General features: G+C 47.6%; 2 protein-coding genes and 1 long non-coding RNA gene across 5 annotated transcripts in view; 1 reads left to right on the forward strand and 2 right to left on the reverse strand.

The window, feature by feature from the left end:
* Positions 1-3896, reverse strand: part of LOC115551320 (transmembrane protein 168) — a 4068-nt gene extending 172 nt beyond the window's left edge. Inside the window, exons 1-4 of the mRNA XM_030367005.1 lie at positions 2405-3896; positions 1960-2102; positions 1298-1572; positions 1-628 (exon numbers count right to left, since the gene is read on the reverse strand). Coding sequence (XP_030222865.1) covers positions 63-628; positions 1298-1572; positions 1960-2102; positions 2405-3535 — 2115 coding nt within the window. The 5' untranslated portion in view covers positions 3536-3896 and the 3' untranslated portion in view covers positions 1-62. The remainder of the gene's footprint in view (positions 629-1297; positions 1573-1959; positions 2103-2404) is intronic.
* An 886-nt stretch (positions 3897-4782) lies between these two features.
* On the reverse strand, positions 4783-13294 carry samtor (S-adenosylmethionine sensor upstream of mTORC1). 3 transcript variants are annotated; one of them, XM_030367007.1, is made up of 5 exons: positions 13082-13294; positions 9767-9908; positions 9149-9277; positions 8291-8405; positions 4783-7243 (listed from the first exon to the last, which is right to left on the reverse strand). In XM_030367007.1, the coding sequence occupies exons 1-5, from the start codon at positions 13239-13241 to the stop codon at positions 6623-6625; spliced, it is 1167 nt and encodes a 388-aa protein (XP_030222867.1). In that variant the 5' UTR covers positions 13242-13294; the 3' UTR covers positions 4783-6622. The 3 variants fall into 3 exon arrangements, with proteins under 3 accessions (XP_030222867.1, XP_030222866.1, XP_030222868.1); XM_030367006.1 differs by having other exon boundaries at positions 4783-7276; XM_030367008.1 differs by lacking the exon at positions 13082-13294 and adding an exon at positions 10085-12255 and having other exon boundaries at positions 4783-7276.
* LOC115551323 (uncharacterized) lies at positions 12306-13289 on the forward strand. The gene is made up of 2 exons (XR_003978022.1): positions 12306-12525; positions 13104-13289. It is a non-coding gene; the product is annotated as an uncharacterized LOC115551323 (long non-coding RNA).
* Positions 13295-14362: the final 1068 nt, after the last annotated feature.

Here is a 14362-nt window from a genome sequence, read left to right on the forward strand (position 1 = left end):
CGGCCAGATGGCCTAGTGTGAGTGCAGCCTTAAGATCCATGCCTTTAACCGAGTGCAGGGGGCTAGGACCTGACCAGCTTGAAGCCCTGGCCCGTGTCTAGGATAGCGGGCGGGAACCAGTTTAGCTTGAACCTCCGCAGGTACCGTTGGAAGACGCCGCAGCTCCAAAACACGTCCAGGCCGCAGGCCCACAGCGCCAGCCGGACCACGGGGTAGGTGACTCTGGGGAAGTAGGTCTGCCAGTGTCTGTTGACGTCGCCCTCAGTGGGCAGGTGCAGCGAGTAGTCGCCCCAGTGGTGGGACACGCCGTAGACGGCCGACACGGGGCGGCCAGGCTCCGACCAGCGAATGTCGGCGCCGGGGTTGCAGTTGAACTCCACCCAGCGGTGGGTGAAGTCCCCGAGCTGACCCGCGTCCTGCACCTCTGGGTCGGAGGCGGGCGAGAGAGTGGCGCCCTGCACCGCCACATAGATGCCGGAGTACTCGCGGACCGCCTCGACACGGCCCACCTCCTTGGTCCAGGGAAGGGCGTTTTCCACATCAAGAACCAGGATGAGACGGGAGCAGGCCCCGGCGTTCTTCTCCCGCCACCACTTGACGATCTGGTCCAGCTGCAGGGTGTCACCGCCTGGTGGATGTGACACAGGAGGAGACAACGACACGTTACGGTCTAATGAACCTCAACCTAAATACAACTACACAACAAGTGAGTGTAAGAGCTAAGGAATATAACATGTATGGTCATTTGAAATGCCATTGATCAATTATGTGCATCGTTGATAAATAAATAGGAAAGGTTGTCAGGGTTACAAACTAATGTAAAATAATTGAATAGCTCAGCTCTGGCACGTATACAAATAAGTGCTCGTACTACTCGTAGGTTAAGATACTGTAGCACTAAGTTATCAGAGCTGAATACTGTAAGATTCAATGTCGATCGACCGAAAATTAATTGTTTATTTTGATAAGCTATTAAGCCATTTATCAAACATTTGGTGGTTAATGTTGCAGTTGGATTTACATATTTGGTTCATAGATAATTATAAAAGGAAATGTTCACCTTTTCTTAAAGCAAGCACATTTAATGAACCACTTTGGACCTCTAAGGTTGAGGTCATTTGCTATAGTCTAAAATTATTAAGTGCAAAATAACCATTCGAGTAATCAACTACAAAAACAGTCGTTACTAGTTGCAGCACTACAAAATTTTCGCCCAAAAGAATAATCATTTCAGACTTTATGGAGTCACCAGCACCACAGGGCGCCTCCAATGCGTGTGGGTTTCAGTCCTGCTCACCTGCCAGAGCCCACTCCCCGGTGCGGTGCGTGTGTCCGCTGTAGTACAGCACGTAGGTGTCGTGGCGCGGGCCGTCGGCCGTCCGCTGCTCCAGGAAGCTGCGCAGCTTGGCCTGCATGGCCTCCAGGCTCAGCCCGCTGGTGGAGTAGTCGCAGCCGAAGTTCTCGATCATGTGGTGGGCGAAGAAGAGCTGCACCTTGTTCAGCATGTCCGTGGAGCGCTGGTTGAGCTGCTGCACCTGGTCCGGGGGCAGCAGCATGGGCTGGCCGTCGAGGCTGGATGGGAGGGGGAGGGCGGGGGAGGGCGGGGGGGGGGGAGAGACGGTGAGCTGAGGGAGGAGGCTGAGGCAATCCCTTTACTCAACTCATGGCTGCTCACTTGGTTTTGAGCTCTTGCGTTCTCGCATGATGCACATCAAAATGGTATATAATATTCATAGTGTGAGTCTCCAAAAAATGTGATTAAGATTAGATATTTTAAGCAAATCCATTTCCAGATGTTTGCCTTGTTGAAGTTTTTTAGAGGAATGAGATAATGTCCAATCTTATATTCTACCAATCCTAAAATACCTTTTTACTGCTTTTTCCTATACTGTTAATAGATGAAGTCATTGGCTGGCTTTCTAAAAGGTGTAAGACAGCTTATGTGTGGGCACCGACTACCTGCAGTAATTAGTGGGGATGACCACAGCGTAGCCAACGCAGGTTCCCCCCAGACTGTTGCCCAACTCGTGGAATAGCCCGTGGAAGAGGGACTCCAAGAGCAGCACCAGCAGGGACACACTGATGGAGAGGCTGCAGACCGACTGGGGAGAAAGACAGGGAGTCACTTTCAAGTCAGGGCAACTTCAGGCTGAAACCAAATGTGCAAAAAGGGCCCCTATTTTACCACCAAATGCGAGATATCAGATGTATTGACTAAGGACCTTGTGGACTGTATCAACTTGTTGATTCGAGCCAGCCATCCCACATCCGGCTGGACACTCCAATTTGTGATGTCCCCAACATTTTAAAATGTAGTCGCTTTAAATGACTCAGTGACTAACCTCACAACAGGTTGTAAAATGGGGGCAAAATGCATGATATTGTATGCAATAATTCAGCCTACCATCCATGCCAGAGCTGCCAAAATTAGGGTGGACAGCAGCGTCAATAGAACGAGGCGTTGTGAGATGAGGCAGAAGTGTCGCACGCCTTTGGATGCCATGACCTTGTCTAGACTGTTAAACCCTGACCCCTGGGCCAAGCACACTCTCTGACAGGCGCTGATTTTGGTGTTGAAGCCCCATAAGGTGATTAAGAACACCAGGTGGATGATGCCCCAGAAGAGCATGCAGACCACGAAGGCTGGAATCATCAGGTACAACTGGCCCCCGTCCGACAGCTTACACGCGGCCAGAACGAGGAACGTCACCTCAACCACCAGCAGTAGGGGAAGGAGGGACAGCCGTCGCCAGCCTCCAGCCGCCAGGAACGGCTGCCAGCGCTCGGTCACAGACGAGCCGCTGAAGTAGTAGTCGAGTAGAGGGTCGCACATTAGTTGGCTCAAGAAACACGCCAAGGCAAACTTGTTGGTGGACACGTCCAGGCCCTTGATTAACAGGAATTCGCCGAAGAAGGCGAAGCCGACTAGGTTGGGAATTGTGAGGACAGCTTTCACCCGAAGAACGACCATCAGTACCGCCAACGCACCGACAAACACCGCCACACTCGGAGAGCTGCTGACCACGAATGACACGATGCCAAAGCCGACCAGTTCCATTCGCTCCGCCGTGGTGAGGAAAGCCGGACGGTACTTTGCGCATCCGCATATCCGCTCCAGCAGAGCCCAGAGAGTTCTGAGAACCATACTAGTCAAGAGCAAGTAGTTGGTGGTCTGCTCCTTCACGCCGTGGTCGAGGGCAGGACTACCCACGAAGCACAGGAGACCCAACAGAGACCCCTGCCACAGGTGGATCAGACTTTGGCTGACTTTCTCCATGTGGAAGTAACAGTGAAGTACAATCGCTAATCCAAGGACAACGAGGGCCAAAACGAAGATGATGAGCATGTTGGCCTCTTGGCTGATTTCCCATCGTGAATATATCCCGAGGCAGATCCCCACCAGCAGACTGACGCGGGACAGATAGTCCAGGGCCCGCATGGAGGAGCGGATGGTCGCCTCTCCACGGAGCTCCTGCAGCCGGGCCATGGCTGCGCGCACGCAGTGGGTGACGCCGTAGCGCATAAAGCGGGACATGCCCTCTCCGTGCAGCACACGACCTCGAAGAAAACGCCGGCTCACCGGGTCATTTTAAAGTAATTGTCTTGATTCTCCGTCTGTTAGGTGAGCCATGGCCAGGCTCTATGGAGTTAGATCTGACAGGTCATCGGTTAGCATGAGTAGCTAACCTAACTTTTAATGTTGGGTATTTGACGGAGGACGGAGCCATCTGGTGTGACGCGAATGGTCGTTTCATATTTGTGCATGATGGGTAATGCCCCAAAGCAGTTTGATCAATTTAAGTAAAGTGTCATTCGTAAAGTAGTGTCGCTTCCTGAAGTAAGTTAAGTGCGCTGAAAGTTTTGGTCAGATGACATCCGACAGAGTGGCTACGGCAAGAGCGTAGAGTCAAGTTATGTTCGGCTCAAAACGTAATAACGCACACATTGGGTTTCATTGGACACAAACCCTGCTCTACATTTATAACGACAAACTTTCTCAGATGCGCGCACGAGACGGCCGTGTATGATGTTGTCAGAAGTGAACCTTGACGTCTATTGAAAGTGTCTTCCCACGGAGACAGCTCTCCCCTCGCCTTTCCATTGCAACACCAAGAGCTCGTCGATATTTGGTCGGTGGTCACACTTGTAGATTATGAGGGGTGAAAAAAGAGGCATAAGGCACTTTTAACAGCTAATTATTACAAAATGCTGCAGTAAAAACACTTCTATCAGCACAGAGGTATGGACATGTTGAACACATGGAAAATAATGTGATTTTTTTTTTTTCGTTATCAAAAACCGGTCATCATGACTGTCAAAAACGAAAAAGAAAGAAATCTTGTGCAGATGGCATGCTCGCTGCGTTGTGTTTGGGTAGAACCTGTTTTCCGCTATGGCTCGGTCAATACGACATTCACACATGCGGATTTATTACTTATTTACTGCAGTCATACCAGATGCTTGACACGCAATCGGTTTCTCCGGTGCTGTATAGCAGCAGCAGTCGAACCTATGCTACCAAGCTGAATGAATGAGTTGGGGGTGGGGGTCAAGGGTCAAGCTCCGCTCAAGTTTGACTGTGTTGGTTGGGTATTAGTAGCAGAAGTGTCGAATGAGGAACCAATTATGATCCAAATAATTGACCATCATGTATTATTTATTTTTTTATCCGATAGCCTGGTCTCAAATTGGAATCGGGACCACTCAATCTACAATGTGAATTTAACCCTGGATAGTGGTTCTTATGTAGATGGAGGAGACAACTAATGAGACACGGACACATGACATGTACAATACTTTATAAAAATGGAACCATAAGCACACCTTGTTCTGCAATGTCGAAATACTTTGTAAAGCATTGTTGTAATGCAAGCGGACCAATGTCAACACTGGAAGACAAATGCAACCACTTATCACAAAATAAGATCACTTTTTTTCTCTCGTCAGTACAGTGAAAATACAGGTGATATCAGCAGAGAAATTCGTATTTGCTGGCGAAAGACCAGAGGGAATGCAGTAGTAGTTATTAAATGCGGAAAACCTATCCTGTAAACCAACAATATATTTTAACAATCAACTTTGGACAACGTAGAATTTCACAAAGGGTGTTCATATATTCATAAATACTTTTCAAGGGGGTGTGAATAGTCTCCCAACAAAAACATGGAGAAGGCACCTCAGAAGATTGGATATTCTATAATGAACACGGTCATGTTTAGGACACGGAGATGAATCGGCCTCAAAGTACCCTTGTAGATATTAAAAGTAAAGCGCTATCAGCAAGCTGTGACAGCATGTATTCAAAATTCAACAATCACTCTTATTTAACACACACAACTTCAGCCACTTGTGCCTGTTAAAGGGAACACAGTACAGGCCTTCACACAACATTTCAAGCTAGTGTTTTTTTTTCTATCAAAGATTAGATTTTGTTGGCTGTTGCTAACATAAATTTGCCTCTAAGGCTTGTTTATGACTAAGAAATATTACGAAACAAGCTAATTGGCACATATCCCACCACTACTATGAAGTACTTTGAATTTACAAAGTTCTGATCAAAAGGTTATAACCTAAGGCATGAGCAAGAATTTCCACATTAGGTTATGAAATAGTCTCAAAGAATATACCGTTTACATCTATAGATACTGATTTGAAGTAATGTGCTTCTCTTTTACTTGACTACACAAAAGTTATTAAATTCTACTAGGAAACTATTTTATATTGTTACTATTTCTAAGAACAGCAAGAAGGTGGAAGGTTAGTAGAGATTCTCGTACCTTCGCCACAGAGTAAAATACATTTGCAGTTTCACAATAGTACATCTAGAACACAATCCTAGCGCGTGGTTCTGAAACTTTAAAAAATGCTACAAACACAGCTTTATTGTAAAACATACAAATTCAGACATAAAATGAATGCCATATTAAATAAAACGGTGTTCCATTTTATACTGCACAACGCGCAATGCGTCGGGTCTTTGAGATTCTCATACTTTTAGCAAAGCACTTATGTTTTTGTTTTTTCGATGCACACAAGACATTTTTTGAATTTCAAGAAAATCTAGGTGCAGGAATGACACTGTGATAAAGATTCTATCATCAGTCACTCATCTATAGCCTCCATTACAATCTCACACTGAAAGCTTTTTTTGTTGGACTCTTGCACTAGTGAAGTCTGCCCTATAAGCTTGTTAAACGTTTTTTTTTTTTTTCTAAAACAAGCGCATGTGCAATAGGACTTGAAATGGCAACAACAATGGGAGTGGGGCAGCTCAATATCTTGACGCTCTTATAAAACCTAGCTATTTATTAAAATATATCAATCTCATCGTATGTAATGTATATGTGTGTGTGTGCGTGTTTGCATATGTGTGTGTGTGTTTGTGTTCATGTCTTGATATGACAAAATAATTTGTAAACTTCTTTCTTTCGTTCTGTGCAAACTGCATTGTTTCAGGGGGGAGGGTGACATGGGAGAAGATAAAATGCAGCAGTTTTCATTTGGCAGCGCAGCAGTAGAAGACACGCTTCAGAGACAAGGGGGGAGGGGGGGGGGAGACGACACCTTGTGGTGGTGGTGGTGGTGGTGGTGGTGGTGGTGGTCGTGGTCACTTCAACCCAGCCTAGCTCTGCAGCAGGATGGGGTCTTCCAGCTCGTGGAAGCCCGGCACCGAGCCGCTCTGGCTGTCCCCCGAGGAGTCAGAGTCGCAGGGCGCGTCGGGCAGCTCGGCGAAGCCCCACGCCAGCTGGTCGTCCTCCAGCTCCGAGCGGGGCGGCGGCGGTGGCGGAGGCTCTGCCTCCCCGCCGCCGTCGTCCTCGTCGGTGGCGGCGTTGAAGTCCTGTGGGATGTAGAGCATCTCCGGGTAGTTCTGCGACACCAGGTCGCTGCTGGTGGCCAGCGACACCTTGCGGAACGCCAGCAGGTGCATGTGGGCGAACTTGACGTACTTGCAGCGCCGGAAGCCCAGCGACTCCACCGCCACGCGCCAGCTGCGCATCATGAGGGCGTGGCGGTTCTGGTGGGAGGAGTCGGGCGTGATGATCAGCAGCAGGCCGTGCAGCGCCAGCAGCTCGTGGGCCTTCTTGCAGCAGATCCAGCGCTGGTAGGGCGAGGGGAAGTAGGAGAGGAGCAGGGAGAAGACCACCACGTGGAACAGCTGCGCCGGCAGGGCGTCGATGGGGCTGCGGAGCAGGCGGAGGAAGGCCTCCACCGCGTCGCCCGCCAGCTCGAGGGGCTGCTGGAGCTGCAGGTTGAGGAAGTCGCACTTGTACACACTCTGGGGCGCGGCCGGGAGAACCGGGCGGGTCAGGGGAGGACAAGTGCAAATGAATACCGTTAGGCTTCTGCTGTAGTGACGTCAGATACACGCTGTTAAAGGGGAACTGTCACGACCTGATATTTTCTTATATCAGAGAGTACTTCCCCTTTTTTCTTTGCGGACACAGTGTTAAACGTGTGTTTTACCAAGAAGCAGTACTCTGATATTTTGGAAAAGAGCCAAGCGTGACGGTTCCCCTTTAAAGAGAAGGCAGGCCTCTAAAGGCCTGATTCCACCGGACGCGTTAGGGCAGCGTTACGGCTGCGGCACGTCTTGGCCGCGTCACCGCAGCAGATAAGTTCCACTCTAATCAATGAGACCATTTCCACCGGGCGCGGCTGCGGAACGTCTCAGCAGCGTCCCAGGAGCGGCTCGCCGTGCCGCAGCGCTATCATTCCGTAGCATTTCTATTTTTGCCGCAAGCCGTTGCTGAACCGCGTCAATTTCAACAGAGCAGATCGATCAGGGCAGGAAGTGAAAAAGTAAAAGCCAGAGCATCCGGTCAATTTTCAAAATAAAACACAACACTCGGCTCATGTAGCCTATCACAACGTCATTTATGTACCAAATCATCCTTTTTATAAGGGTAATGGCCGGAAGGTCAAAGCGTGGCATTTAATTGCAGTCGTTTTGGGAGTGGAAATTGAGCACATTAGGTTTAGGATTATCGCGTGATCTCGTGATCTCGCGTGAATACGGCTGGCTCGCAACGCACGTTGCGCTGCCGTAACGCGCCCGGTGGAAATGCAAGCAGGGCAGAGTCGCAGCCGTTCCGTGCCGCAGCCGTAACGTCGCCGTAACGCGTCCGGTGGAATCCCCGGGTCAAGGATGCCTACAGGTGAGACCTCGGGAGACATTCGGGGGTGAACCCACAGGACCGCAGACCCAGCGCTAGAACACCCCAGCCACTTCACTACCCGGCCTAACGATAACATGCGTGAATTCTCCGACCAGCATGGCGGTGATTCGTACCTCGACTGCAGGCACGATGTCTATACCGACCGTCAGGAACTCGTCAAACTCCAGGAAGGGGTTGAAGCAGCTTCCCACGTCCAGCAGGCGCATCTTCCCCCTGTGAGGCACAGAACTGAAGGGAACACAATCACACTGGATTAAACATCGAACTGCAGATAACACATTCACACTGGATTAAACACCGAACTGCAGATAACACAATCACACTGGATTAAACACCGAACTGCAGATAACACTTTCACACTGGATTAAACACCGAACTGCAGATAACACATTCACACTGGATTAAACACCGAACTGCAGATAACACAATCACACTGGATTAAACACCGAACTGCAGATAACACATTCACACTGGATTAAACACCGAACTGCAGATAACACATTCACACTGGATTAAACACCGAACATTCACACTGGATTAAACACTGAATTGAAGGGAACACATTCACGCTGGATTAAACACTGAACTGCAGATAACACATTCCCACTGGATTAAACACAGAATTGAACAGAACACCATCACACTGGATTAAACACAGCACTGAAGAAAACACATTCATTTCACACTGGATTAAACACCGAACTGCAGAAAACATTTTTCACACTGGATTAAACACCGAACTGCAGAAAACACATTCACACTGGATTAAACACCGTCGAGACACCGATCAGCAGAGAAGACATTCACACTTGATTCAACACCGGTAACCTTCAAATTAGATTAAACACAGATGAGTAGAGCATAATACTTTATAATAAACATTGTGTTAGGGTAGACAAGTTGAAGACTAACGTTGCTGACGTTACTACGGCCAGGGCTAACGATTAGCAGGCTGGGCTGGATCAACTCACCTGGGTAAAGGGGCGCTAGGCTGGGCACTGAGGGACACTGCGGCCTGCACCGCAGCCAGTCGGGCGTTCTTTTCATCCTTCTCAAGCATTCTCTTCATCCCACCGTCCAGGAAATACTCCTGGCAAACCCTGAGAACCAATCAGAACAGAGCCTCACTCCTTCTCTCCACTGTGACGATGGAGAAGAACCCGATTTAGTGATCAAAAGCGACTTACAGGGAATGCAGATACAGGCGATTAAGAAGCATGTAAGGGATAAGAATATACATTGCAAAAAAGGGAGTCAATCGAACCGAGGACCTTGCAGCTGGAAGTTGAGCAGCCGGTAGCCCACCCTTAAGGGCTGATTATGGTCCAACGTTCACACAAACCAAGGACCAGGTTTTAGTAAGCGGACCAATCACAGCCCTTGCTGCTGCATCGCGTCGACGGAAGGTTAACATTTTTTGGAAGGCGCACGTCAGGCCCTTGCGGTGGACGCAAGGAGGGTCACGCAAGGACGTAACGTGTCTATAACCCCCTTGCGTTGCATCAACCTAGAACCATAATCAGCCCTTTACACTATCCTGCCTCTTAGCGTTGGTCCAAGGGGTTTCCCTTACAGGGCGCGAGCCGTACCTGCGACACCACTCGATGCGTCCTTCGCCCTCGCACTTGTTGGCCCAGTGGTGGTCCGCCAGGTTCTTCATGGCCAGTGCGTACTCGCTGAGGGTGCGCTCATCCTCGCAGTGCTCCCGCCAAATCTTCTCAAAGTCCCCCACTGCCGACATAAAGAGAGACGGTGACGGAAGACATTAGTTTGCCAGGAAAACCTTAAGTGCTACCGGTGCTACCTAGTGCATAATAACAACGGCTAATGCTGTAATAACTGGTGAACAAGACAATCAAGTGATGGGATCGGCGGCGGCGCGTTGACAACAAACTAAAGTTGCGTACTGAAGGTCCGAACAGCTGAGCTTGGCGTCGGCCGCGATCCTCTTTGGGTTTCAGAAATATGGAAGTAGTCCTTTTGAGTATGAAGAGAAAAGGAGAGCAGAGGCTGGGAAGTCAGCGGCGTGCTGTTGCTTAACCATTCCCCCACCCCCACCCCCAGAGCTCCCTTCTCCCTCCTTCTTCAGCTGAGGGCAACAGAAGTGCAACTGTTTCCCCGTGGGGCAAAAACAAATCCACAAATGATTCACTCTGCGTATGTGAATAAAGAAAAACAAAAAAAAGGTGTACCGAATCCCGTCGGGCAGTGGCTCCTAACGTGTTGAGCAACGGACGGCCAACATCTCATGACCGTGGAAATGACAAGCCGATTTGCAGAAATGAAAAGACAACGAGAAGCGCAATGGCGGCAGTGTCCTTATAGCCTGACCACTAGGTCTGTATCTGGTCATGGCCCTACTGGATCACGCTTTACCCATTAGCCTATCATGAGGTCTCCTGCCGAGGCTTGGGCTGCACGATATTAAGGCTGATTGGGGAGGAAACTGCATGGACTTGTTGTTGTAGCGCGACCATTTCAGTGAAAAAGTAGGATATGTAGGCTAGGGTTAGGGGTAGGGACAAATCAAGGCCGGTGAAAATAGTGGCCCACAAAGCAGATGCCGTCACAGTCCTCAGAGTAGGAGGAACTGCCTGGTACAGTCACCTAGCTCTCTGCTCAACACTGCTGGCTTCTTGGATGTTTGAAGGATAACAAACGTGAATTGTATTTTGAGTCGCAAAACATACAGGCCTTTTTATCTTCTCTGCATTCCTCGACCTGACGCTGAGCGTACTTTTTATCTAAAAATGAGAGTGCGGTGAAGCGGCTCTTGCCCGGTTTCACCCCTTGGCAGTGCCTTTACTTACAACCAAATTATTTTCTGAGTATTCAGCCCTGTACGAGGCCGTAAACAACCAAAATGAGATTAGTGGAGGGACAAAGATTCTTTACAACTGGCCAGACCAAAGCCGTTTAGCTCAGCCTCTTCTAATATCTGGTCTGAATGCTGAGGGGCTTTTTGTTTCCCAACTGTCAATTCAATTCACCTTTATTGCCATTAACACCATAGGCAGCCACATCATATTTAAACGAAAGGAAGGCTGCAGCTTTGACAAGGCCGGGGGGAGAATAAAATAAAACACATTGAATTAGGTTGTATACAAGTTATTTGTGATAGAGTGCTGTGCAAATGGCACTGTAAACATGGCAGCAGTGCAAAAAAGCTGTGGTGGTTGTTTTTTCTTGATTGTTACATCATATGAGTGTATGTGGTGGAATCTTGTTTCCCTCTAAAGGATTAATAAAGTATTGTGTGTTGTTGGTAAGCACAATGGTAGACATTCTGTCTTCATAGTGACATGAATAACACCCTTCAGTTACCAAAGCACAAAGTAAACCCTCAAATGAATAAGGTCAGCGAAAAATGGCCATCTTAAGATCAGCGAAGGATGTTTGGTATTTTTCCTCATTCCTTAGCTTTTTCCCCGTCGTGAAGGAGATAATAGTGATTCAAACCTGCTACACTGATCTGCCAAGTCGGAAGGAACGACCATTCCCTGTAGAAATTATGTCTGTGTGCAATTAACAGAAGCTTAATGCGTCCGTGTGGATGAGCACTGAATCTGTTTAGGAATGTAAGCTGTCAGCTGTGCCTACCAACAGTGAAGCACACTGAAACACCACCGCAGAAATATCAGTTGGTAACAACGTCATGGTTAAAAAAAAACCCATACAAAGTACACACATAGTAGTCTAAGCTTTTCAAAAAAGCATTCACAGGGACAAAGACAGACCTCTACTTTTTTTTCATGTACATTACCTACTTGTACCCTATCCTACAACATTGAACTACAATGCCCAGATTCTCATGATGTATGTTGCAAACAGTTGTCACTTTAACATAGGGACAAAACAAAACACATCATAGGGTCCAGTCCAGCTCAACTGTATACGCTAATTTTAATCCAAGTTTGAGATCATTCAATTAAATGAATTAAATGTTTGAAGCAGCCCTCCGAGTATAACATGGGCTGTTTTCCTGAAAGCTAACAAATTATTCTGCCCAGTTTGTTGTTTCTGGCCGTGTTGTTTTGCCACTTGTTTACACCGAGGGACCGATCTGCTTATCTAGAGCCGTTCCTGCTTGCATCATAGGTGTTTGTCAGAATCCCCCCCCTCCTCCCTCCATCTCTGACCTGCTCCAGGCACCCTGAGTACTTTGACCGAGAACGGAGTTGGATGGTCCCTACGGTGCCTTTATAATAACAGAGGGATCGGTAATGGAAGACCACACAGTGATGAGAGGGGGAGCCTGAACAAGTCACTGGCTTGGCTTCTTCCTGACTTTTTGTTAACAACGTTTACCAACATCAACATCTCATGCCATGGCGCACTGTGTTTTCAGGTGATGTGAGATCAGAACAGAACATTTTAACAACTTCATTATAAACAAAAGTGTTGTGATACTGCGTTACTATTAAGAGCAAGCTCCCAACAGCTCTTCAACTATCAATGGCGAACATGCTAGGGCAACATATCAATGTTTTGGTTCCTCATTTAGGGCCTTTGGGGGGGGGGGGGAATGGATACGTCGTTTCGCTACTAGGCCCTCTATCTTGTAATCATTTTTCTTGTACTGTTACAGCAGCGGCAAAACATTTTAGGATCACGTTCAGGCTGAGTTTATCCTAGGCCCTGTCTGATCGCAACCCACGCTGTTCTCCTGTCTGCTTTGCCTCTGAAAAGGTTAAGCTGTGCTGCTGTGGCGAGCCACTGCTAGTGTACATCAAAACCGCACTTATGCTACAACATGCTACACCATTAGCACCAACCTAAACATAATCTTCGATAACTCAGCGATCTAAAAAATAGTCCCTTCCATTGTGTCTGGTTGGTTAATCAACACCAGCTCGCCTAGTCCCGCATGTGCCAGAGCCAGTCGGCTATGTGGACTCGTTTACCTTCCTTGTATTTCCTCCGCAGTTTTCTGTGGACGTTCTTCACCACCCCGGACAGCTTCTCCTGCTCCCTCTTGCACGGCGTGTCCTGTGGGATCGGCATGGACAGCGGCTCCAGGTGTTTTTCTATATCTCCTGTCTCGACATTGTTCGTAAGGTCCATAGCACTGCACAAGCGTTGCTGCCTTTCCTACCCCTGTCCCGGCTGAAATCCAGTCAGACACCGGCGGCAAACCGGCGCACCGGCCAACAACGCGCAAGGTGATTGCTTGGTTTTCAGAACACGCTGCCAAATTGACAGCCCTACAACCAATCAGCGAGCGGAGAGAGGACACCGCCCCTGTCAGATGAACAGCTGTTTGTGCGGCATCCATCAAATCTCAGCACTAACCGTTGAATGTATTTTTTACCCCGTTAGTCCCATATTATATTGAATGTAAAAGTTAAGAGTTTTAATTCCCTGAGAAGCAACCTTGCCGCGCTCACACTTTCCACCGTCACATTTTTTAATTAATTCATTTGAAGTTTAAAACACAAAGCAAAAAGCATTTTCTGAATTTAAATAGGGACGTTGTTCAAGCTCAGACATATTCATCAAACTTCAACATATTCTTCATTTATTGGCTTCGAACGATGTTCGTCCGCTTTGCAACATCGAGGTACGTGCTGCCCTCTATTGGTTTAGCATGACTAATTTAAGTGATGCACACTTGTTGTAACACTTTTTAGGACTTCTGCTCTTTATTTAACCTTTAAGCTGCCGTATTTGAAGTCTTTAGGCTATATCTGAAGATATTCTATTTCCACAAATCCTTTTCAACACATGGCAGGCTGTTTATAGACTGGCAAAGTGGCTCAAAATAATATAGAGTTTGAGTCATCATGGTGGGATGTTAATGAAGTACAGTTGGGCCTTTTATAACTAAGTGTCACTAAAAACGGTGTATTCAAAGTAATTGTATATAACAACACCATGCAGTCAACAACAAAAAGCAGAATCTCATTTAGCCAGACTGAAAAACATGTTTTTCACTTGATGTTGCTCGAAATAGCCATTTTATTTTAAAATTTGTTTGCATACTTTAGTTGACTTGTGGGAGTGATGATTCTTTCCAGAATTGGTTGGAGGTCCCTAGAGACTACAGATCTTTTTCCAGCAGTCCAGCTGCAGCCCATATCATTGTAAATTTATTTGAATAAAAATATATAAAACAAAGGATCTAAATCGCAACACACATTGTTTATTTCAAGGGACATTCTTTGAGGTGCCTTGAATCTTGTGGG

The sequence above is a fragment of the Gadus morhua genome, chromosome 9 (assembly GCF_902167405.1).
Source record: "Gadus morhua chromosome 9, gadMor3.0, whole genome shotgun sequence".
In the NCBI taxonomy this organism is placed as follows: domain Eukaryota; kingdom Metazoa; phylum Chordata; class Actinopteri; order Gadiformes; family Gadidae; genus Gadus; species Gadus morhua.

Excerpts from the sequence above, each read along its gene's own strand:
- samtor (XM_030367006.1), bottom strand. The coding sequence starts at position 13,241 with ATGGACCTTACGAACAATGTCGAGACAGGAGATATAGAAAAACACCTG. Across the intron at positions 9,278-9,766 it reads CGCATCGAGTGGTGTCGCAG|GGTTTGCCAGGAGTATTTCC; the intron begins GTACGGCTCGCG and ends ATTGGTTCTCAG. Across the intron at positions 7,277-8,290 it reads ACATCGTGCCTGCAGTCGAG|AGTGTGTACAAGTGCGACTT; the intron begins GTACGAATCACC and ends GCCGCGCCCCAG.